General features: G+C 43.5%; 1 protein-coding gene across 25 annotated transcripts in view; it reads right to left on the bottom strand.

Annotated features, from left to right (window-relative positions):
• The window catches only part of MICAL3 (microtubule associated monooxygenase, calponin and LIM domain containing 3), a 294200-nt gene that overhangs the window by 142206 nt on the left and 125798 nt on the right, over positions 1-26196 (bottom strand). For 22 of the 25 annotated variants that reach the window (XR_013960066.1, XM_080658695.1, XM_080658702.1 and 19 more), the window contains 10 exons: positions 25594-25710; positions 25094-25195; positions 24382-24537; positions 23277-23377; positions 18534-18791; positions 18023-18138; positions 16275-16401; positions 14072-14168; positions 12948-13095; positions 1058-1254 (listed from right to left, as the gene is read on the bottom strand). Coding sequence is in view for 24 of the 25 variants with exons in the window: in XM_080658695.1 (XP_080514821.1) it covers positions 1058-1254; positions 12948-13095; positions 14072-14168; positions 16275-16401; positions 18023-18138; positions 18534-18791; positions 23277-23377; positions 24382-24537; positions 25094-25195; positions 25594-25710 (1419 nt within the window). In the remaining variant the exon portion in view is untranslated. Of the gene's footprint in view, positions 1-1057; positions 1255-5635; positions 6609-12947; positions 13096-14071; positions 14169-16274; positions 16402-16484; positions 18139-18533; positions 18792-23276; positions 23378-24381; positions 24538-25093; positions 25196-25593; positions 25711-26196 lie in introns of those variants that run through there. The other 3 variants (XM_080658691.1, XM_080658693.1, XM_080658694.1) reach the window with 2 other exon arrangements.

Raw genomic sequence — 26196 nt, 5'->3', positions numbered from 1 at the left:
CTGATGTTAGAGTTGTGGACTTCTGTTGTAAAGACTGTGTATCTAATCAGAAAAAGCTACAAACATCTATGAGAGTACATGGGCTGGAAGACACTGGTGAGTCACAAACTGTGGATTCCAATGTTTTATTAGTAATAATAGTAATTTTTTGACACTCTTAATCATTATGCTATTCCAAGAGACAATAAATGACAACAGAAATTGCTGACAGACTGAGAGTCAAGGAAGATTTTTGGAAAACACTAAAATGTAGAAGAAAGAGAAGCCAGAGAAGGAACAGTTACTGAAGAGAACGAAGCCAGTCCAGTGCAGGATCACAGAAGCCAAGGAAAAGAGAGTTTCAGACAAAAGATGTCATTCCACAATGCTGAACAATGCAAAAAGCCAAGGGCAGAAGAGATGAGAAGTGAAAAAACATGGATTTGGCGATTCTTCATGACCAAGGAGAACAATCTAGCAGAGGAATAATGACAGAAGCCAGGTTGCAAAGTGTTACAAAGTTTAGGCAATTGAGGAAGTAGCCCACTTTTTTTAAAAAGGTGGTTCAGCCAGGCCAGTGTGGTTTAGTGGTTGAGTGTTGACATATGAACCTGGAGGTCCCGCTTTGATTCTGGGTTGTGGACTCGATCCCCAGTGGGGGTCGTGCAGGAGGCAGCTGATAGATGATTCTTTTTCATCACTGATGTTTCTATCTATCTCCCCCTCCCTTAAAAAAAAAGTGTGTGTGTGTGTGTGTGTATATATATATATATATATAAATATATTTTAAAGGCTGGTTCAGAAAGAAAGAGTATGAGAAAATAATAGTCAAGAAAAGAATTCTGGATAGGAATGATTTTTACATATTTATAGATATAGTGAGAAAGATTTGGGTAAGAATGAGTGGTTGAGAAGGAAAAAACAATGGAGCAAAATCCCAGGGACTTACCCTGATAGCTGGCCAGTAAAAAACAGTACAAGTTTGCTTTTGTGGGTGCTCATGTAGGACACAGGGAAAGAAAGAAAGCCAACAACAGAGAACACGAAAGACTCCGACACCAGAGCCCTCAGTCCTTACCGCTGGAGGGGAGCGAGTCTTTAAACATCTCATAGAACTGGGTCAGGTACATCACCATGGACAGCTTGTCAGGCTCCCCCACCGAGGCCATCTCTTTGCCTGTCATGATGGGAGAAATACCTAGTTCCTTTTCAGCAATATCAAAGGCCAGTTGGTTATTCTTCTCCACATTTTGTTCATCCAAAGAATCAAAATCTCTGAGAAACAGGATAAGAAAAACATATCAAGATGGAGTGTTTGTCCCCACACCAGAAAACAGTATCAAGAAGTCACCTCATTTCTTGGTTGTTCAGCTAAAATCCTATGTGCAGTGCTTCACTGAAACCTGAAAGCAAACTTGAAATATAAATCATCCTCAAGGAGAAAAAATGATTAAAGATCTACCCATAAAGAAAAAAACAGAGGGAAAGTTAAAAAAAACTATCCTCATTTTTCCAATTACATAAATTTATTCCTAAAATGTAAGCTCAATAAAAGAACTATCATTAATATTATTCCCTTGCATCTATTGTGTGACCTATGTTTATTAAACTAACTAGAGGCCCAATGCATGAAATTCGTGCAAGAGTAGGCCTTCCTTCCCCCAGCTGCCAGCACCAGCTTCCCTCTGGCATCCAGGACCCGGGCTTGCTTCCCTTCGGAGGCCCCCAGGCACCCGGGACACGGGTTGGCTTCCCTCTGGCCCTGGCTTCCTCTGGAAGGACATCCAGTCTATTTAGCATATTACCCTTTTATTATTATAGATGTTAAATAATGATAAAAATCCTATTTGGATCAGACTATTTTTAAAGTCCTGGGACTATTATGCATAGTGAATGTCCTTTGGACCTGACAAGCTATTATAGATGTGTTAAATCACCTCTGATAAACCTTACTCAACCTTCTATTTGAAAGGGAATTCCAAAACTTTCCTCAAAAGATTTTTCCATTGCTAAATTTCTTAAAATTTCCCAAGTACTTAGATGAACAAACATTTCCCACCAGATTTCAAGCTTCTTACTACTCAATCGTAAGTAAGAACTGAGAGCGTTCTTCTTCAGGTGATTTCAGATGAACTGGGTAGGCCTTACATTGTGCTAACCTACTGAATCCTCATAATCTACAGGCTCATCTTGAATGAAGTCACCATGGTCTAAACCAGGGGTGGGCAGAGAAACCAAGATGGCGGCATAGGTAAGCACCTAAACTGCTGACTCGCACAACAATTTCAAAACTAAAACTAAAAGACAGAACGGACACCATCCAGAACCACAGGAAAGCTGGCTGAGTGAAAATTCTACAACTAGAAGGAAAGAGAAAAGCTCACAGAGAATTGGAGGTATGGCAAAGGGTCTTTGTGCACGCAGAGAGGAAGGGCGGCTGAGAGCCTGGCTGACTTTCTCTGGCGGAAGGGGAAGAAAGCCCCCGACCGCAATGAACCCCAGTTCTGACTGCACTAAACCCCAGTCCCAGGGGAAACCCCGTGGACCCAGGCTCATACAGGGGGAGTCCGGACTGTCAGGTAGAGAGAAAGGCACCCGGAGACTCGGAGCCCCGGGGGAGACCCGGGGGATCCCCGGCGGGCAGGGGTCTGGAGACACGCGCACCAGTGTGCACAAAGGCTGTGGAGGTTGCCACAGGCTTTCCCTAGTGGAAGGAAGTCAGAACCTCCTGACTGCACTGAGCCCCAGTTCTGACTGCACTGAACCCCAGTTCCAGGCGAGCCCCTGGGGACCCACGCTCTTGTGGGGGGAATCTGGACTCTCGGGCAGAGACTCGGGAGCCGGGGAAGGCAGAGGTCTGGGGTGCACGCGCACAAGGGCAAGGCTGACTGGAAGCCAAGACTGTCTGCTCCGCCCTGAGACTCCACCCCATCCAAGCTGAGCACAGAGGCTATTGCAATTTGGCAAGTCTAATCCTATAAGGCTGTCTCCAGAACCGAACTTCTCCCAGCGTAGACACAGCTGATCCTTAAAGCCAACTGGCCTGGAGGTCAATTCCTCCCAGTGATACCAACAACAATCAAGACTTAACTACAACAAGGCTGTACACACAGTCCACAAAGGGGTGCACCAAGAGTGTCCACCTCAGGTTAACTGGGGAGGCCGACCCACTGGGCCATATAGGAAACCTAGCACACAAATCTACCCTACCAACTCAGGGAAGCAGTGAAAATGCGGCGTCAAAGAAACAGATCACAAACGAAAGAAATGGAGGAAAACAAACGACTGGATATAGAATTCAAAACCACGGTTATAAGGCTTTTCAAGAATATCCTAGAAAAGGCCGATAAATATAACGAGACCCTCGAAGATATGAAAAAGGACCAACTAGAAATTAAACATACACAGACTGAAATAAAAAATATTATACAGAGACCCAACAACAGACTAGAGGAACACAAGAATCAAGTCAAAGAATTGAAATACAAAGAAGCAAAAAACACTCAACCAGAAAAGCAAAAAGAAAAAAAAATCCAAAAAGTTGAAGATAGTGTAAGAAGCCTCTGGGACAACTTCAAACGTACCAACATCAGAATTATGGGGGTGCCAGAAGAAGAGAGAGAGCAAGATACTGAAAACCTATTTGAAGAAATAATGACTGAAAACTTCCCCCACCTGGTGAAAGAAATAGACTTACAAGTCCAGGAAGCGCACAGAATCCCAAACAAAAGGAATCCAAAGAGGACCACACCAAGACACATCATAATTAAAATGCCAAGAGTAAAAGACAAAGAGAGAATCTTAAAAGCAGCAAGAGAAAAACAGTTAATTACCTACAAGGGAGCACCCATACGATTGTCAGCTGATTTCTCAACAGAAACTATGCAGGCCAGACGGGAGTGGCAAGAAATTTTCAATGTGATGAATAGCAAGAACCTACAACCAAGATTACTCTACCCAGCAAAGCTATCATTCAGAATTGAAGGGCAGATAAAGAGCTTCACAGATAAGAAAAAGCTAAAGGAGTTCATTACCACCAAACCAGTATTATATGAAATGCTGAAAGGTATTCTTAAAGAAGAGGAAGAAGAAAAAAGTAAAGATAAAAATTATGAACAACAAATACATATCTATCAACAAGTGAACCTAAAAATCAAGTGAATTAAAAACCTGAGGAACAGAATAAACTGGTGAATATAATAGAATCAGGGCATAGAAAGGGAGTGGACTGATAATTCTCAGGGGGAAAGGGGTATGGGGGGTTCAGGAAGAGACTGGACAAAAATCATACTCCTATGGATGAGGACAGTGGTGGGGAGGTAAGGGCAGAAGGTGGGGTGGGAACCGGGTGGAGGGGAGCTATGGGGGAAAAAGGAGAAACAATTGTAATAATCTGAATAAAGATTTATTTTAAAAATAAATAAATAAATAAACAAACAAACAAACAAACAAACCAGGGGTGGGCAAACTTTTTGACTCGAGGGCCACAATGGGTTCTTAAACTGGACCGGAGGGCCGGAACAAAAGCATGGATGGAGTGTTTGTGTGAACTAATATAAATTCAAAGTAAAGGAGCGGAGGGGAGAGCAAGAGAACCCTCCGCTCTTTCAGCTTCGCGGGCCGTATAGAACAGCCGAACGGGCCGGATCCGGCCTGCAGGCCGTAGTTTGCCCACGGCTGGAAACAGTGCCAAATTACCTACTCACTGCTCTGTCTTCTGTTACAAGAAAATACCGTAGGCCTTCTCCAGACAGCCTTTGGTCTATTCCAACAGGAATGTGTCCCTCACCCTACACTCACCCCTCCACCTTACCTCTCCCTGAGTTTTGTGGGATTGACGAAGTATGTTAGCAGAAAGTGCAATCCTTAACATAAGAAAATACTGATGAACTATTACAAAGCGGGGAAGCACTAATTGTTTTGTTTTGTTTTGTTGGTAGTGCCTGACACATTTGCCATCAGCCAGCCAAATGTGCTAGCCAGGTTTTCCTTATGACCAATAACATTTGAGAGATAGTTGGCTGAAACGAAGAGTTCATGAAGTTAATATACCCAGGTGGGTGTTAAAACCAATTTTTGAAGTCAGTTACTTCCGACTTCATCCTTTTTTTACTGCCTTCCTTTGGGAATAGAACTGATTCACCTGGCCCTTCTTTTAAGCACTTTGTCATTTATCGCTATCTTTCTCAAGCTCTCCCGCTTCATCCTGACAGGCCAGCAGAGGGCATTTGGCTCAGGCAGACTAGAAAGTCCTGAACGAGAAAGTGGCCCCAGATTCATTTCGTGGAACAGCCTGCGGTCACCCTATCCAGCACAATAGGAGGCAACCGTACCTGAGGGTGGGACAGCAGGCCAACAATAACAACGGCCGAGTACAGCCCACAGCTTCAATGGCCAGCACCAATCAGTCTGAAGGACAATGAACTCCATCTAATCAGAGTAGAACACTTACATCGCCCAGCCTCCGCCCCTTGCGATTTTTGTGCATAAAATTCAATCCCAAGGACAGTGAGGGCTGAGTCCTAACCTTTCCTGGTTGTGGCTCCACCCCCCATTCCCTGTAATAAACTTCCCTCCTGCTTGCTCGCTGTGTCAGCCTACTAGGTGTACCGGTTAATAATGGCGAATTTTGTAATCAAAGAAAACACGATAATTTCAAGAGAAACATCAAAAGTGCTTTATTCAAAGTAATGTCCATCGCTAGCTACACATTTCCCCCATCTTTCAGGTAATTTGTGGATACCGTCCCAATAGAACTTTCCTTATTTTGAGGCAAACCATTCAGAGGCCCAATTTTCCACTTCTTCAGTGCTGCTCAGAAAGTGCGTGTGCCATCAATCGGAACAAATGGTAATCTGAAGGAGCAAGGTCTGGTGAATACAGCGGGTAGGTTAATACTTCCCAGGCAAGATCTTTTAACGTGTCTTTAACTGGTTTTGCAGTGTGTGATGGTGCGTCATCATGAAGCAAAATTACTTTGCCATGTCCTCTGGCACATTCTGGCTGTTTCATGATCAAAGCGTGGTTCATATTGATTATTTGTTGTCGGTAGCGATCAGTATCAATGGTTTCACCTGGTTTTAGTAGCTCATAATACACCACACCTTTCTGATCCCACCAAACGCAGAGCATTGTCTTCTTTCCGAAGCGATTTGGCCTTGTAGTAGATGTTGATGGTTGACCTGGATCAACCCATGATTTTGTGCATTTGGGATTCTCAAAATAAATCTTCTTTTCATTGCCAGTCACAATTCAATGCAAAAAAGACTTCCTTTTGTGTCATTGAAGCAACATTTTACTGATGACTTTTTAGTTTTCCATTTGTCTTTCGTTCAGTTGATGTGGCACCCCATTTTCCTTCCTTTAAAATCTTTCCTATTGATGTAAACGATTGGAAATTGTTTGCTGAGCAACGTTTAATCTTTCTGCAAGTTGTTTTTGAGTTTGACACGCATCTTCATCCAATAATGCTTGTAATTGTTGGTCTTCAAACTTTTTCGGTTGACCTGCACATACTTTGTCTTTCACATCGAAATCATCACTTTTAAAGTGTTTAAACCAGCGTTCATAAGTATCTTGAGATGGAGCATGTTCACCATAAGCTTTCCGAAGTATTCAGCAGCACTTTTCTTCAAAATAAAGTAATGAATTAAAACTTCCCGCAAATACTCTTTTTTTGGCACAAAATTCAACATTTTTAAGCATAAAAATATCTATGATGTTAACACCTTCAGAAAATTTGACATATGAAGTTTTGAAACTTGTCATTACAACAAAATAGCATACATATCAAATCGCATATATATCAACATATGTGTAACTCCATTTATTGAAAAAAATCCGCATTATTAACTGGTACACCTAGTAAATCCCTGAGTGACTCCAATCTTACACCTCCCCACCCCCTTTTTTTCCTGGTGGGGTAAGCCCTACTGTCATCTGTGCATAAACTAAGGTAGAAGGGCATAGAGGTCACTTACCTTTATCCAAACCAATCAGAAATCCCCATTCCTAAGTCACATTATACAAGGCTGTTTTTACAGCTCTTGCCTCATTAACTCATAACCCAATATAAATAGGAACTATGTCCTTTAGGATTTCTTAAGGAATCATTAAAATAAACACACAAAATTGGGCCTTTAAGTGAACCTTATAAAAGAACAGGCAGCCAAAATAATTCAACATGCTCTGCTTCTGTTTCCAAATATTCTTGTTTGGGAGAACGCCCATGGTGGAAACCTGAGTGCATTAGTATCCGCAGGTGACTTGGGGTCATCCTACTGTACTGATTCTGCACTTGGATGAGTCAAGAATGGTAAAAAGAGGAGATGTTACTGGTGTAGGTGGGTGAGGTGACCTGAGTTTTGTAAGACAGACAAAGTATCTTAGCAGGAAGTGCAATCCTTAACATAAGAGAATACCAATGAACCATTATAAAGCGGGGAAGCACTAATTGTTTTGTTGGTAGTGCCTGACACATTTGCCATTGAAAGGGCGGGGAGAGACCGACTCCATGTTCCCATTGTTCCATGTCCTCCATCTCGTGGAGTCAGGTTCCCGCCCTAGAGCCTCTCCAAGAGCCCAACCCACACTTTTGAATTAGCCAATAGAAATGCAAGAGGAAAGTAAGCCGCGCCCTGCCCCCCTGTGCAACCTGACCCCGACCACTCAGCGGAGGCCACACTACCTCACCCCTCCTACCTCTCCCAGGCCCCCTATAAATCAGCGCGTTTGGGGTCTGGGGCTCTCTCTCTCTCTCCACCTCGCCGCTGCGCGGGTGTGTGTGTGTGGGACTGAGCTCGAGCTAGCTCGATTAAAGGCTCTTTGCTTTTGCATCGGACTCGGCTCCCTGGTGGTCTTTGGGGATCACGAAATCTGGGCATAACATTTGGGGGCTCGTCCAGGATCCCCAAGAACCTCAAGGGACCCCCGATCCGTAGAGTCTGACTGGCCATGGTAGGTGTCTGTCTGTTCCTTGTCTCTTTTGTGTGAGCTCATTTCTGGATCTCTGGCAGTGCCCGAAGCGGTCTAGGTGGACGCACCGGAGAACCACGGGCAGGAGGAATCGGGAGACGTCCCAATCCTCCTTCAGGAGGGACGTGTATTCCCCTCAAACCTCTGGGACGAGGTGGGTCGCTCCCACCGATCGGCGTGAGGCCGTCGTCTGCACTTTCGGTTTTGTCAGTTTTGTTCCAACGGACTCGCGTTGGAAAGCTTGTCTCAAGGGCCCTTTGTTTGTCTGTGTCTGTGTTTTTGTTTTGTTTTGTAGACTCTGTTGACGGACAACATTGAACAGACTCAAACCACTTCTTTAAGCATTATGGTTGATCATTTCAAAGAGGTTAAGGGAAGAGCTAGCAACCTCAGTGTAGAGGTCCGGAAGGGCCGGTGGCACTTTTTGTTCTAGGGAGTGGCCGACTTTTAGTGTCGGGTGGCCGCCGGAGGGGACCTTCGACCTCCCCACAATCCACCGGGTGAGGGACATCATCTCTCAGCCCAAGAAGGGACATCCTGATCAACTCCCTTACATTATTACTTGATAGGACCTCATGGAAGATCCACCCTCCTGGCTTAAGCCCCTTCTGTCCCCGCGCCCCCTGGAGCTGAAACCCATACTTGCTTTGCAGGAAACGGAGAAGGTGAAGAAGAAGAAGGCCCTCACCCCGCCATCAGCTCCCCTCTACCCTGTCTTTCAGGGGGGGAACTGAAGAGGAACTAATCTTTCCTCCCTCATATCAGCCCCCTAGGAGTCCAGGGGGGCGATCCTCCCACACAAAGGGAAGCTGACGCCATGGGGAGCGGAGTTCCTGGAGCCGCTGGGGGTGGAGTTCCGGGAGCGGCTGCGGTTCTGGTGGGAAGCCCGCCTCTTACTAGACAAAGGGCTCAGAGGGAACTGTCTGTCACAGCCCCCGACTCCACTATTAAAACCCTACCTTTACGAGCCGCGGGGCCCCCAGATGCGGATGGCAATCAACTCCATCACTATTGGCCTTTTGCCACTAGTGACCTTTACAACTGGAAGGCTCAGAATCCTAAGTTCTCTGAGAAGCCAGCAGGGCTTATTGATCTGTTAGATTCTGTCCTTTTCACCCACCAGCCCACGTGGGACGACTGCCAACAGCTTTTATAGGTCCTGTTCACAACTGAGGAGAGGGAAAGTGGTTCCAGGCGTGGACGGGAACCCAACCACCAACCCGGTCCAGATAGATGTCTCTTTTCCCTTAACTAGGCCTGAATGGGATTTCAACACGGCAGAAGGTAAGGAGAGGCTTTGGGTCTACCGCAAGACTCTAATGGGGGGTCTCCGAATGGCTGCTAGAAAGCCAACTAATTTGGCCAAGATAGGGAATGTTCAGCAGGAAAGGGTTGAGTCTCCAGCTGTCTTTTTAGAACGGATCATGGAGGCATACCGCACCTACACCCCCATGAATCCAGAAGCTCCTGAAAACAAGGCAGCTGTGATCATAAGCTTTGTAAACCAATCAGCTGGGGATATTAAAAAGGAACTGCAAAAAGTAGATAGGTTGGGGGAGAAGAGTTTAAAGGACCTACTGGAGGTAGCCGAGAAGGTGTATAATAACAGGGAGCCCCCGGAAGAAAGGCAGGCTCACGCTGCGGCGGCTGCGAGCAGCAAACAAACCCAAGACCTAGCTAAGATCCTGCTCGCCACCACCGCGGACTCTTCTGAGGAACGGAACCGCCGTTTCCGCCAACTCGCCGGAAACCAGGAGGCAACCAGGAGGATGGTAAGGGGACCGCCCGGGGTGGGAGGCGGAATCTGCAGAAAGATCAGTGTGCTTACTGTAGGGAGATAGGGCACTGGAAACAAGAGTGTCCGAAAAGGGCCAGCAAAAAGGGAGGCGAAGCGGATCGAGTGAAGGTCCTGGAGCTAGATGAACTGAGTGATTAGGGGAGTCGGGGTTCGGAACCCCTCCCCGCGCCCAGGGTAACTCTTAGAGTGGAGGGGACCTCCATTGACTTCCTTGTCGATACCGGAGCGCAACACTCGGTCCTCTGTACGCCTCAAGGAAAATTAACAAATAAGTCTTGGGTACAAGGAGCAACTGGTATGAGCCAGTATTCATGGACTACCCGAAGAATGGTGGATTTAGGGACGGGTTGGGTATCCCACTCTTTTATGGTAATTCCGGAATGCCCCTACCCACTGTTAGGACGAGATTTGCTCACTAAGATTGGAGCTCAGATAACTTTCAGACAAGGGGGGCCTCAGGTTACTGATGGCAAGGACCACCCCATTCAGGTCCTGACCATAAGGCTGGAGGATGAGTACCAGCTTCACCAAAAAGCCTATACAATAGAGGGCTACAGCGGACAACTGACGTGGACTCGGTTGCCTCGGGTTCAAGAACTCGCCCACCATCTTCGACGAGGCCCTGCACGAGGACCCAGGAATCATAGAGCAAGTGAATGGGCTCTGGAAGGACCTGACCGACCAGCCCCTTCCAGATGCAGACGTCACCTGGTTCACGGATGGAAGCAGCTTCGTATGGGACGGGAGCAGGTATGCAGGTGCAGCTGTAGACACTGAAACGGACATTGTATGGGCAGAGGCTATGCCTCCAAGATGTCAGCCCAGAGAGCAGAGCTTGTGGCCCTCACCAAGGCCCTGACACTGGGAGCTGGAAAGCGGCTCAACATCTACACAGACAGCCGGTATGCATTCGCCACCGCTCATGTTCATGGGGCAATCTACCAAGAGAGAGGGTTACTAACAGCAGAGGGGCGGACTATAAAGAATAAACAGGAGATACTCGACTTACTCTCAGCCTTATGGCTCCCTGCCAAATTGGCCATCATACACTGCCAAGGACACCAGAAGGCTGACGACCCAGTGGCAAGAGGAAACCGCAGGGCTGACCAGGCGGCCAAGGCAGTAGCCCTTTCTCCAATCCTCACCATGGCCCTACAGCTCCCAGACCCAGGAGACCCAGTTCTGCCAGTTCAGCCAGGATATTCCCTGGAGGAGTTACAGCGCATTAGGAAGCTTCCCCAAGCAAAGGAGGAGAAGGGGTGATGGTATATGCTGGAAGACATCTTGCCCAGGTACGGTTTTCCCGCTGAGATAGGGTCAGACAATGGACCAGCTTTTGTCTCGCAGGTAACGCAGGCAGTGGCCAAGGCCATTGGGGCAAATTGGAAATTGCACTGTGCTTATAGGCCCCAAAGCTCAGGGCAAGTAGAGAGGATGAATAGAACTCTAAAAGAGACCCTTAGCAAATTGACCATAAAGACTGGCGGGGCCGAAACCGGTTTGGCTCAGTGGATAGAGAGTCGGCTTGCGGACTGAAAGGTCTCGGGTTCGATTCCGGTCAAGGGCATGTACCTTGGTTGCAGGCACATCCCTAGTGGGAGGTGTGCAGGAGGCAGCTGATCGATGTTTCTCTCTCATCGATGTTTCTAGCTCTCTATCCCTCTCCCTTCCTCTCTGTGAAATATCAATAAAATATATTTAAAAAAAAAAAAAAGACTGGCGGGGACTGGGTGGCTCTCCTTCCATATGCCCTTTACCGGGTTAGGAACTCCCCCTACACCCTGGGTTTTACTCCTTATGAGATCATGTTTGGCTGGCCACCCCCTATTATCCCTAACCTTAAAGCCGAATTTCTTACAGAATTTGAAAGTCAAGAACTGTTTCTTTCCTTGAGAGGGCTCCAGAGGGCGCACGAGGACATTTGGCCGCACCTCCGCGCTATCTATGAGACCGGCCCAGCCCCGACTCCTCATCAGCATAAGCCCGGGGACTGTGTCTACCGCAAGAGACACCGCCGGGAGACCCTTGAGCCACGTTGGAAGGGTCCCTACGTCGTGGTGCTGACGACCCCCACCGCTCTCAAGGTAGATGGCATCGCGACCTGGGTCCATCACACTCACATCTGGTCAGCGGACCCATCTGTGATCTGGGAAGACTTTGTCACCAAATGGAGTGTCGATCGAGATCAACGCAACCCGCTCAAGCTCAAGCTACGGCGTGCTCGACCTGCCTGATGCTGGAGGGGGAAGGAAGGCTACTTGATGGGACACCAGGAAGACTTGGGGACTCTGATTTTATCAGTGCAGGGAATTTGGGATGGTGTACCCTCGTGACCCAGGAATGTTGTTCAGTAGAAATACAAACCGACCCATGATTGGACCTGTAAGTTTCAAGACAAGGGGGGAATGAAAGGGCGGGGAGAGGCCGACTCCATGTTCCCTTTGTTCCGTGTCCTCCACCTCGTGGAGTCAGGTTCCCGCCCTAGAGCCTCTCCAAGAGCCCAACCCACACTTTTGAATTAGCCAATAGAAATGCAAGAGGAAAGTAAGCCGCGCCCTGCCCCCCTGTGCAACCTGACCCCGACCACTCAGCGGAGGCCACACTACCTCACCCCTCCTACCTCTCCCCGGCCCCCTATAAATCAGCGCATTTGGGGTCTGGGGCTCTCTCTCTCTCCATCTCGCCGCTGCGTGGGTGTGTGTGTGTGGGACTGAGCTCGAGCTAGCTTGATTAAAGGCTCTTTGCTTTTGCATCGGACTCGGCTCCCTGGTGGTCTTTGGGGATCACGAAATCTGGGCATAACACCATCAGCCAACCAAATATTCTAGCCAGGTTTTCCTTATGACCAATAACATTTGAGAGACAGTTGGCTGAAATGAAGAGTTCAACCTGTGGCCAATAAACAGAGTTTTCCATTATGTGAAGTTAATACATCCAGGTTGGTGTTAAAACCAATTTTTGACCTTTTGAGTGCTGTTAAAAACTCAGCTAATCATTTCTTTGTTGAGCTACATAATACTTAACATTCAGAGTTTTAAATTTAATTAAGTCAAAATTAATCATTGCTTTCTAGAGAAAGTATCTTACTATGTATTTTGTTCTAGGAAAAAAAGTACAAATTTGGCTACTTGATAGCAGGGTACTCTAAGATCCTTAGGGAATATAAAATGAAACAGAAAGTCTGGTCACAACTTACATCAGATCAGGGCGGTATCTATGGATAATTGCACATAGGGCCAGGCCACTTTTCCAAGACATAGTGAGATCTGTCACACTGACCCCTGTGTAGCCATCTGTCTGCCTTTGGCACCAACCAAGCAGTTTGCTTGAACGAGGTACAGACTCTAAAAGAACCAAAAAAAATATTAATGCAAGTGTTGTCACTTGGTAGCATTAATATGGGATCCTCTTTGTACTACACATATCCAGTTTGAAAAATTATTGAAGGTAGGAAGAACACAGTTGTCAGGCATCGTGATAAACCAGCTATGCATGTCACAAAATTCTCATGACCATAATGCGAGGTAGGTATTTGTTACCCTCATTTCATAGACAAGGAACTGAAGTTCAGAGATACTATATAACCTGCTCATTACCACACACTTCACAAATGGCAAAGATTGGACTGGGACCCAGTTGTACCTGACCCTAAAGTGAGATTTCTTCTAATTATGGTCCACTGTCCTCTTTCCATCCTCAATATCAATACCAGAGTTAGGCCTTTACAACTGTTAGCTGACTATTATAATGCCATTTGCCTTCTCCATCCCATCTTACATGTAGAGGTATACTCACATCACTCTCCTTTAAAACAAATCTTCAGGGGCCCTTCAATACACACAAAATATGAAATGGCCTTTATCTCTGTCACTGTATCCTGGCAATATCATAGTACTCAGTTAAAATGCAACTGTTTCTTCCATAAAGCCTTACCCCCCAAACCTTAGCTGGCATGTGTATGTGCCCACATGCTGCCCTTTTCTCTTTATCAATAGCATCTCTATCTGGTTTCTCTTTATTTCCTCATAATACCTTAGATCAAGGTTTCTTAACCTTGACACAACTGATATTTTTGGCTGAGAGCTGATATGTGCACAGTAGGAGGTTTAGCTACATCCTTGGATGCCAGTAACATCCTCCTCAACTCAAGACGATAAAAAATGTCCCCAGAAACTACCAAATGTCCTCTAAGGGGCAAAATCATGTCTGGTTGAGAACCACTGCTTTATGCAGTACTATGTACACTAAGAGCTCAATAAATAATTACAGACGTCTCTGGATAGGCTACCTGTATTTCAAAAGGGCATTATCAGAACTCACCATTGCGAGTCAACTTTGGGGTAGTTTGGGAATTCACCAAGTTCTCCATTTCCAGATGAATATCTTTTGTTTCTCCAGTATCATATAAATGGCGCACCTGGCAGAAATGTAAAAAGTTGTAAAGAAGAAAATGAAACAAGTAACAAATTCCCACCTGAGAAGAGAATGACAGATGAAAGACTGTGATAGCAGACTGGGCAAAGTTTACACAGAAGTTATGATGATGACCTAGGTTACATATAAATAAATACATAAGTTGTGCTAAAAATTCGCTACTCAGCTATAGAAGTCCTTCTGATAGTCTCTGTTGGACCTATTTTGAAAAAAAAAATTACTTAAAAAATTTTTTTACTGATTTCAGAGAGGAAGGCAGGAAAGACAAACATCAATGATGAGACAGAATCATCGATCAGCTGCCTGCTGCATGCTCCCTACTGGGGATCAAGCCTACAACCTTGGAATGTGCCCTGACCTGGAATTGAACTGGGACCTCCTGGTTCATAGGTCTATGCTCAACCACTGAGCCACACTGGCCAGGCAAAATCTACTTTTTAATTGATAATGCATATAGTAAAATGATTCATTTTTGTAAATAAATGTCCTATATAATAAAAGCCTAATATGCTAAGTATCCAGTCGTCTGTTCAACCAATCAAAGCATAATATGCTAATGATATGCTAAGTCAGCTTGACCGCTTGCGATGTCATGCACTGACCACCATGGGGCAAACAGTTGACCGGTCAACCACTTGCTATGATGTGCACTGACCACCAGGGGGCAGACGCTCCAATTGGTAGGTTAGCCTGCTGCTGGGGTCCGGCCAATCGGACTGAGCAAGACAGGCCCTGGAGCCCTCCCCTGTTCCTCCCTGGCCCCGATCGTGCACCGGTGGGGTCCCTCGGCCTGGCCTGCGCCCTCTCACAATCCAGGACCCCTCTGGGGATGTTGGAGAGCCGGTTTCGGCCCCATCCCGCAGGTCAGGCTGAAGGACCCTACTGGTGCACGAATTTGTGCACCCGGCCTCGAGTAGCCATATAACAACCCAGATCAAACTTTACAACATCTCCTGGCTTACAGTCAGTATTCTGATCCCAAAGGTGACCACTATTCTGATTTCTATCACCAAGGATTAATTTTGCTTGTTTTTGAACTTTATGTAAATGAAATTATAAAGTACTTATTCTTTTGTATGTGGATTTTTTTGCACACTGTTAATGACTCTGAGATTAATTCATGTTGAATGTAGCAAATAGTTCAGTCTTTCTCATGACTGTACATGTTCTATTGTAAAATATACTACAATTAATTTATTCATTCTACTGCTGATGGATGTTGAGGTTGTTTCTGGTTTCTGCATGTTATGAATAAAGCCTATTATATGTTTTTTGGTGTTGTTATGCACTTGTTTTGTTGGGTATGTTGGACCACTAGTGCTGCCCTCTATTAGTAGGTTTCATGGATGTCTTATAGACTTAGCACACTTAAGTATAGAAGGCCTAAAGGTGTCAACTTCAGGTAGAAAGTGAATAAACAGTTACACTAGAACATTGGCAAATATGTTGAACAGAATATTTTCTAAAAACTGATGGGCTCTTTGGGATAATTGTGCTCTGTAAATTATCATAACGTCTGTCTAAACTATGTCATTCTTAATGTAATTATAAGGCTTTAGATATTCTGAGAAATAACTCAGTACAAAAATGACCAACAATAACTTTTAATTGTAGCGAGTGTCTTATCTTTTAAAGTTCTTTCCAGTGAATAATCTCAGCTGTCCTCACAATGATCCTGTCAGTGAGTAGCAGGGATGATCGCCTTCACTTTACAAATAAAGAAACTGAGGTTCGGAGAAAGTGAAATAACCAATCCAAGTTACAAGAGACTGTTGGTGATAATGCAAGTGGAAGTCACATTTCCTGACTAGTAAACAAGTGCTCTTTCCCTACAAGATACAATTTGAATCAGGAGACCTGGGATAAAGCCCTGGATCCATCATTTTTCTCACGTTTGATCTTCTGGCAAGTTATTCAACAACTCTCTGCCTTAGCTGCTCAATTTGTTGATGGGAAATAGTATCTACTTCAACCAACTCAGAGAGACATCTACTTGAACCTACTCGAGGGAAAGGTTGTCTATATGTTTGTTATTAATAGGCAAATTTCAAAGGACCCAGATATAGATCACTAACTAGAAGACACTTACCTGGGTTGGCCGGAGAAAGCTGATGTTAATATTGGGATATCTGGTGACAGGGTCTATGCTGTATTGGCTGAAGTTTTTACTCACATTCTCGGGGGTTGTCTGAGGCAGCAACCTATAAATGCTTTCCCTGCAATAACACAGCAATATACTCAGGGCATGACAAGCACCACGAACATCTCCTTCTCCTTTGAGAATATTTCTATTTTTTTTACAATCCCCAAATTATCTGAAGGATGATAAATCTTCATCCTTGACTGGTTTCCTCCAATCCTACATCAGCTCTTGCTTCCCATTCCCACCAGCTCAGTGATTCCACATGCCTGGTTAAGGGCCAACGAGAACAGCAAAGACATTGCTGGGGCAGAAATGAAAACATTTGACCTTAATTTAAAAGGCAAGTAATTTACTGTTTTGTTTTTTCAAGTATGCCAATATATAATATGTAAGAGAATCACAGATGAAAAAAGAACTTGTCATCTAATTACCCAGAGTGCCTTAAGTAACAGACTTAAAATGACATCAACCACCAATTTCATCCAGGAAATGTTGTTTCTCTAGTTTTTCAGGTTAAGGTATTTGTTCTTTATCAGCAAATCCCAGGATTCTTACCTTATTTGAAATAATCTGCTTCAAAATATCTGACATTTGAAAACTTGAGAAATGTTTACAAGCAGTTTGGTATTTTCCTTTGAATTCAAAGCCACTTTTAATCTCATCTCTTATTTGAGTATGTCCCCTATTGAAACAGGAATTTTAGGGGTAAAATAGGACAGGTTTAGGAAATTTTAGAAATTTTGGAAATTAAGGGGACCATGGAGGAAAACACCAGGCTGCAGAGCAGCGGAAGGTATATTTCCATAGAATAGGGAAGCTGGAAAGCTGCAACAGGTACATTTCCGTAGAATGAGGAAGCTGGGACAGCAAAAGGTCTATATTTATAAAATAAAGAGAAGGAAGCCCTTCATTCAGAGGGAGAAGAAGAAAGCCCAAAGGGAATGGAAAAACAATAAGGAAGGAGGGGAGGAGAAGCTCACATAGGAAGGAGGGAAGGAGAAGCTCACATGTCCCATGTGAGGTTCAACCTTTGAGCCCAGGAATTACTATAGTAACCAGTCTAAGGGAATAGTGACCAATCAGAGGGGATATCAAGGCACCAGGATCTGCAGCCTTTATAAGCCATAGGGAAAAGGAACTCAGTGGGAGTCCATTCTGTGGGACTCTTTCCCTCTCCCCATGTGGGAGTCTGTACTTGTTCTTCAATAAATCTCTACCTTTGCTATACCACTTTCTGTCCGTGGATTCATTATTCTATTCCGGCAGACAAAGAATTCAGGTTCCAGTCCAAAAATTCTGTATCACTATTACCACATTGATTTCATTAGTTTACATCTTTCTAGTTTAAGAATGAGAGGATTTAATGTACTATTTTTATGTATTTGTTTATGTGGCTGTCATAAAGGACAGTCCCAGGTATTATATCCTTCGATGATATACAAAGATTCAGATACCATTAGTCTGCAACAAATTCAGTTTGGACAGGGATAAGAGAAAAACACTTAGATAATCTTTACATTTTACAATTTCTTGAATAAATATCTTGCCTTTCCTCTCTTGAATAAGAAAACATCTTGAATTAAAACAGGAAGAGAGATAGAAGGAAGAACGAACTTGTGTTCTGTCTTAAGAGCAAACCACTCACCACTCCCAGTTTTTTCTCACAAAAGGAACCCCTGGTTACTTCCCATTACCTCTCTGCCAGGACTTCTAAGGGACTTGTTCCTAGAGACCAACTTCGTACCATCCAGGCGGAGTCCATAGCAGCTAGAAAGCCCCGGGCAATTCCTGTTCCCATTGGCCAGAAAGGCTATCAAGGAGATATAAAACAAATAATTAAAATAATTTATATTTTAAAAGAGAGAAACTAAACTAAGGAACTAAGAAAGAGATTGCTATTGAAAGTAGTCTTTGGCAACTGTTCAGATACTGGACTTCTCTGCTTCACAAACTGGTAGAAGGGCAAGTCAAGGAAGTTTCTGCTTCATAAATTGGTAGAAGGGCAAGTCAAGGATGTTGCAAGATTTCCATTGCTACTTAGCAAGTCTGGGTTCCCCGTGGCCTGTGATGCTTCCCTATATCAGGAAATATAACTCCTACAGGGAGTTCACATATGTGATTTAATGTTGTAGATCCTCACTCCACAATCAAAGCACCTAGGTTTGTTTCCAACTACTATTACGTGCCGTCATCCTTAATACTCACCTCCAGGAGGCTGTCCCCAACCAGAGCCACTAGTAACTGGTGTCCATTCTGCTCTCGCACCAAGGCAGCATTCTCAGAGGCGTACATACAAGTGAAGTCGAACATGGCCACATCAGGCTGCCCATAGTGATTGATGGCAAAATCCAGAGATGGTAACTGCTGCTGGGTGGAGAAGTCTGCTGCTTCCCTGGCATAGTTCAGCAGAGCCTCTTGGTCCACATTCTCCCGGGAAAGCAAGAGCTCTGTGTCAGCGTAGTCCTAGCTCCAGAGAGGGAAGAGGCTCAGTGGAAAAGTCTAGGTATAAGTCTAGCTAGCTCAAGCCACACTACACATATCGGACATAACCAAGTTTTTCACCGCTTTTCCCATTCCCCTAAAGTGATTTCATATTCCAAAACAAGTCTTACATATACTAAAAAGAAAAAGGGGAAGTCTAAGTAGGAATACAGGGATCATGCTTCAACACAATAAAAGCCTTATATGACAAACCTACAGCCAACAACATGCTCAATGGGCAAAAACTAAAACCATTTCTCCTAAGAACAGAAACAAGACAGGGATGCCCACTTTTCACCACTCCTATTCGAAATAATACTGGAAGTGCTAGCCATAGCGATTAGATAAGAAGAAGTAATAAAAGGCATCCAAATTGGAAAAGAAGAAGTAAAACTGTCATTATTTGCAGATGACATGATACTGTACATAGAAAACCCTAAAGATTCCATCAAAAAACTATTAGACTTAATAAATGAATTAGGCAAGGTAGCAGGATACAAAATTAATGCCCAGAAATCTATGGCATTTCTATACACCAATAGAGAACTTACAGAAAGAGTGATTAAAATAACAATCCCATTTATTATTACAACAAAAATATAAAGATACCTAGGAATAAACTTAACAGAGGTAAAAAACTTGTACTCGGAAAACTACAGGACACTGAAAAAAAAGAGATAAAGGAAGACATAAACAGATGGAAGGACATACCGTGTTTATGGATTGGTAGAATCAACATCATTAAAATGTCCATACTACCCAAAGAAATCTACAGATTCAATGCACTCGCCATTAAAATATGAACAGCATATTTCACAGACCTAAAACGAACTTTCCAAAAATTCATCTGGAATAAAAAAAGACCCAAAATAGCTGCAGCAATCCTGAGAAAAAAGAACAAAGTAGGAGGTATCTCAATACCAGATATCAAGCTGTATTACAAAGCCACTGTTCTCAAAACTGCCTGGTACTGGCACAAGAACTGACATTTAGACCAATGGAATAGAATAGAGAACCCAGAAATTCACCCAAACCACTATGCTCAATTAATATTTGACAAAAGAGGCAAGAGCATACAATGGAGTCAAGGCAGTCTCTTCAATAAATGGTGTTGGGAAAATTAGACAGATACATGCAAAAAAATGAAACTCAAAATGGATAAAGGACTTAAAAGTAAGACGGGAAACCATAAAAATCTTAGAGGAATCCACAGGCAGCAAAATCTCAGACATATGCCAAAGCAGTATCTTCACCGATACAGCTCTTAGGGCAATGGAAACTGAAGAGAAAATATACAAATGCGACTACATCAAAATAAAAAGCTTCTGTACAGCAAAAGAAACCATCAACAAAACAACAAGAGAGCCCACTGCATGGGAGAACATATTTGCCAATGTTATATCTGATAAGGGTTTAATCTTCAACATTTACAGCGAACTCATACAACTTAACAAAAAGAAGATAAACAACCCAATCAAAAAATGGGCAATGGACCTAAATAGATAGTTTTCGAAAAGAGGACATACAGAAGGACAAGAGACATGAAAACATGCTCAAAGTCTCTAATCATCCGAGAGATGTAAATCAAAACGACAATGAGGTACCATCTCACACCCTTCAGAATGACTATCATCAACAAATCAACAAATGACAAGTGCTGGCAAGGATGCGGAGAAAAAGGAACCCTTGTGCACTGCTGGTAAGAATGCAGACTGGTGCAGCCACTGTGGAGAACAGTATGGAGTTTCCATAAAAAACTAAAAATGGAACTCCCATTTGATCCAGTAATCCCACTTCTAGGAATATATCCCAAGAAACTAGAAACACCAATCAGAAAGGATAAATGCACTCCTATGTTCATAGCAGCACAATTTACAATAGCTAAGATTTGGAAACAGCCTAAGTGCCCACCAGCAGATGAGTGGATTAAAAACTGTGGTACATCTACACAATGGAATACTATGCTGCCGTAAAAAGGAAGGATCTCCTACCATTTCCAACTGCATGAATGGAACTGGAGAGCATTATGCTAAGCGAAATAAGTCAGTCAGAGAAAGATAAATATCACGAACAACATAAACTGATGAACAAAAACAGATCCAGAGAAAGAGAAGCATCGATCAGACCATCAAACCTCAGAGGGAAGGCAGGGGAGGGTGGAGGGAAGGAGGAGAGATCAACCAAAGGACTTGTATGTATGCATATAAGCCTAACCAATGGACATAGACACTAGGGTGGTGAGGGCATGAGCAGGGGGGTGGGAATGGGGGCAAAAGGGGGATAAGGACACATATTTAATACTTTAGTCAATAAAGAATTTTAAAAAGGGGGGGGGGAGGAGGCTGTTTCTAAAAGAGACCAGGCCTTGCTGCCTAGTGCTGGCTTTTCCATGTACTTGGAGCAAATTACTACTTCTTTGATACTGTCCAATCCACTTCACAGTTATTCTGAATACTAAATAAAATAACTTATGTGATAGTGCTGGTAAACTGAAAAAGCACTTTATAGTTTATGTTACTATCAGCAATTATTATCTTCTGGGTAGCAAATAGCTTTTGGCAACTGGGACCACATGAAACACTTAACTTGCATAACTCCACAAACCCTAAAGAAGAACTCAAAACTTCAGTGCCAAAGGTTTTGGAGGTGGGAGCAATAGCAGTCTAGGGGACTGGGAAGAAATATATTCAAAATGGAACAGAAGTTTAAAAATTAATAATAAGATTTGGAAAGGCTCTATAGAACCCCCCAACAAAGAAAAACAATAATGAGAGAAAAGGGATTTTCCACATAAAGGGCTGAAAAACTACTTTTCTATTTTGGAGGTTCCTGGCATACTGAGCCAAATCTTTATTCTCCTAAAGTGGGGCCTATGGTTTCCAAGTGCCCCTGATGGTACTTTCAGCTACCACTACAAGATGTTAAAAGCCAAAACACAAATACTCAAGTTGGCCCTTGAAACAGTTTGTTCACCATTAAGTAAGTGGTCAGAATGAACTTAGTATTTGGCAGCACACACACAGGGGATGGCTCTTGCCCTCTAAAAAAATAAATAAATAAACAAAAAGGAAAAGTAAATCAGAGTATTGGCATTCCAGATCGTTCCTACATAATTTCGACTGATACCAATGGGCACACTGCCTATTTCTTACTGATAAAACATTCAAATACATCTTGTTTATGCTCTTGGCAGAATGGGCTGCACACACTGCTTGGTCCTGTTTCTCCTTATAGACATAAAGGACCACAAGGTTGAGAAGCAGATACAAAGTAACAAGTGGAAAGAGGCTGTGCTACAGGTACATGTTCATATGCTCATCCCTACTACTGCTCTCAGATAAGGCTACAGTATACTTCAGATTAAAGTGACCAGATTCATTAGTATCGTGCAGAGACAGAGGACACCCTGAAATTCAGCCATGAGTCTGTGGTGGGAATTGCACATGTGGGGATAGTAATTCTCACATTGAGACCAAATCAGACTTAAGAAATTCTCCTTAAGGAACCCTCTACCCTGTGGTTTTCTGATTTCTTATTCAGATCATCATCTCAGGGAATGTCATTCTCTAGAACCACAAATCAAATCACCTAAAACTAAATTAAATATTTATTCCTGAATTATCTGAGATTTGCTTTGGAACAATCCAATTGCAGGAATGGGGAGTGAGCTGGGTACTAATCCTATATAATAAAAGCCTAGGTGGTGTCGCGCAACATCGCCACAAGACGGTTGCCACAAGATGGCTGCCACATGATGGCTGGCAGAAGAGGGCAGTTGGGGACAACCAGGCCAGGGAGGGCAGTTGGGGGCCATCGGGCCAGCAGGGGAGGGCAGTTGGGGGCCATCAGGCCAGGATGGGAGGGCAGTTGGGGGCGATCGGGCCGGCAGGGGCGGGCAGTTGGGGGAGATCGGGCTAGCAGGGGAGCAGTTAGGCATCAATCAGGCTGGCAGGGGAGCAGTTAGGGGGTGATCAGGCTGGCAGGCCGAAGCGGTTAGGGGCAATCAGGCAGGCAGGCAGGCGAGGGGTTGGGAACCAGCAGTCCCGGATTCTGGATTGTGAGAGGGATGTCCAAACCGGCAGTCAGACATCCCGCGAGGGGTCCCAGATTGGAGAGGGTGCAGGCTGAGCTGAGGGACACCCCCTCCAGTGCATGAATTTCATGCACCAGGCCTCTAGTGAAACAATATTGGTCATGTGTTGATAATTCTGAAAGCCAGATAATGGGCACATGGGGGTTCATCAGATGATCTTCTCTACTTTTGTTTATATTAGAAAATTTCCATAATAAACAGTATTTTTTTAACTTTAACTAAAAAACATTAGAGTACATGTTACCAGGAGATGAGTTAGGTGCTAGTTTTCATTCCCTTGCAGGAAAACTCATCTGACAATAAAATTTTTTCTCTTGGTGATCATACTAACCAGTACAACATAAAAAGAGGTTTAAAAGAAATTTATCACTTACATGCAGTATCACCCCTTTGTCCAGTAAGCTCTGCTTTTTGGCCGTCATAACAAAATAGTGTGTGTCATCTTTGTAGTAGACGATGTTCTCCAAATCGATACCTGCAAAACAAAAATGTTGAAGGTATATTAGGGCAGCCAGAGAGATTGTACATGGGTCCACAGAGACCAGGGTTGTAAAACTCCAGGCAGGGAAAGAGAAAGTAAAAAATATGTCTTAGCCCAGATTCTCACTTCCTAAACATTCAGTTCATAAAAAGAGGGGGAACTTTGTTTATCCTTGTACTGCTCTGTTAACTCGACACTCTATAAGTTATCCTAAAAACAATGATCAGTAGTAAGCAGAAATATATGAAGATTGAAAGAAAAAGAAAGATTAACCCTAAGACAATCTGGGTTAGTTATCAGGTTAAGACTCTTTTATAGTCATCAAGGTAACTGGGGGAATCTCCTAGAACGGGACAGACAACTGGATGCCTGGAATCACAGAGTGAACTATTGGCTTTTAATTTCAATTAATCTAAAAAAAAAATAGATGTAATGGAAAGAAATCATGTTCTAGAAAACAGAGAATTAGAATCTGCTGTACATTTTTGTTGCATCAAAACATCTAAGTTAATCTATTCAAAAGCTATCATATAAAAATCTCATTCCTATCTAGCATGTGGTTTACTTCAAGATCAAAGTAGAATTTAGTAGACAAAGTAGTACACTCAATGCCTAAAGTCAGGTTCTCAATAAACCAGAGAACTACCAGCCAATAGGTTACTGCATTAAACACCATCACTTAGAGCCACAGTGTAGAGGAAGGGGTAGGAGAAGAGTTGGTAGAAGATAGCATGAACACTTAAATACAAACACACAAATATAGTAAAAACCCAATCCAGAGTATCCCAGTCCCTGTGATGAGGATAAACAACATTAGAGTAGCAATCAGTGATATGGAAAGCATTACACGCAGAACAAAGCATGGGAGTGAGGAAAAAGCAATGGGTAAATGACACAGTAACACCAATGACCAACCACCCCACCAAATTATCCAAGAGAAAACCACAAGTAGTTATTTAAACTTCTATCCTTATTGCTTTCAAGGCACTGATACCAACCTGTAGCTTCCCTGAGCTCCTGGAAAAATTTTTGGTTAAATATGAAAGCCACTCCACTGATCTCTTCCACTTTGGCTTCTGCAGTTGTATTTCGGTTGATAAAATTTGCTGTAATGGCAATGGCCAGTTTGCCTCGAAATTCTTTTCGACGAAATCCTGGAGGGAAAGAAATTTTCAGATGTGGCAGCAGTTGGCTAGAGAGGAAGGAAGATCACTTCAAACAGGAAGGAGGTATTGATGATGACATTTAGGAACATAGGTGATAAAAATCAATGGAAAAATTTTAGGGCAGCTCTTCTCAACCTGAAAATAAGGTGTTTATCCATCAAAGACTATAATAATCCAGAAAAGAAATCAAAGTCTCCTATACACTAACAAAAAATTTGAAATCTGACTAACCAGAATGTTATTCAATACTAGGAATTCCATTTAAAAAAAAAAAATTGGGAAGCCATCTTTTTATTAAACTGAGATTTAATTCTATAGTGCCAACAGCTCAAAGTATAGCTTGTCTCTTAATACCCTAACAAGAGTACCCTGTAAGAAGTAAACCATGTACCAATTGGCTAGGGAAGGCTGGGGCTGCCATTAAATTAGAGTAGGTAGCACACATATGTAGATCCTCTCTGATGACACAAATTCTCACCCCAGGGTTTGGAGAAAGTCACCCTTCACTCTGCAATAAACCAGGAAAAGGAACAATGACCAGTACCTTCCAAGGTGTTCCTACGGCCATCCCCTCCAATGATCACTTCAAATTCATATTCTGACACAGGATGGGTTTTAGGGTGCACCAGTGCCCGCCAACCTATCCCTGTAGACCAAAGTAAAATTGAAGGTTGTCACTCAGATCATATTCATACATCTAAGACATCTCAAGATAGCCAGGTAGGCAGACACCAAACCAAAAAGAGTAGGTTTAAAAGCACGGGGTACAAGCCACAGAAAGAAAGACGCCTCACAAAGGAACATTCCCACCATACAATTTTCTATAATGAATGCAAGTGCCTGCAATGTCTAATCCTATCTCAAAGGCCTCCTCATTAAATCAAAAGTTCCTCAAAAGATACTGGCTATACAAACAGAAAAGCCCTTTTTAAGTAGTTCTGAAAACAACCCACAGATTCCTATAGTTTTCTGCTTTGATCTCATCTTTTCTAACCCATTTGATGCCCTTTTATCCCTACTCCTCCCTTTTCCAATTCAACTCACGTTCATTTTCTTGGTCCTCAGGAGGGTGTACGAGTCCTTGGAATTCTACATTGACATGAATTTCAATGCCTAGGATCAATGCTACTTTCAAAAGTATTAGTTGAAGCTGACGGATACCTGGATAAACAAAAAGATAACACAAGTTAGGGCACATCGAAAAAAAGAATATCAGTTAGCAGTCAGGTTTCCACCTGTCCACCTATGCAGAGTTTATCCAGATTCTCAATGCTTCCTATAACAGGAGACATTTTCCAAGTCATGTTCCACAGCTTCTTTCTTTACTAAGGGCAAGAAATGTTCTAGAGAGACACACAAGCCCACTCCCACCTCTTGGGTGAGATATTTAAAACAAGCGAAAGCTCTGAGATAACATGAAATTGTGGCCAACAGGAGACTCTCATTTCCATGCTCTCCTGATTCAGTTAGAGCCACAATTATTTAGCAGAACCTATAATACTTACAGGACATGGTAGTTACCAGAAGAGGCAGAAGATGTGCTCCCACATGTATGCTTTCCAGTTAGATTCAAAGGGGGCTGTACTACTTCCTGGGATTCCAGACAGTTCTCCTTCAGCTTATTACCTTACTGATCTTCACAGATGC

Source organism: Plecotus auritus, assembly GCF_963455305.1.
Source record: "Plecotus auritus genome assembly, chromosome: 3".
Taxonomy (NCBI): Eukaryota; Metazoa; Chordata; class Mammalia; order Chiroptera; family Vespertilionidae; genus Plecotus; species Plecotus auritus.
The sequence above is the reverse complement of the archived record's forward strand: the minus strand, read 5'-3'. Positions and strand labels throughout refer to the sequence as shown.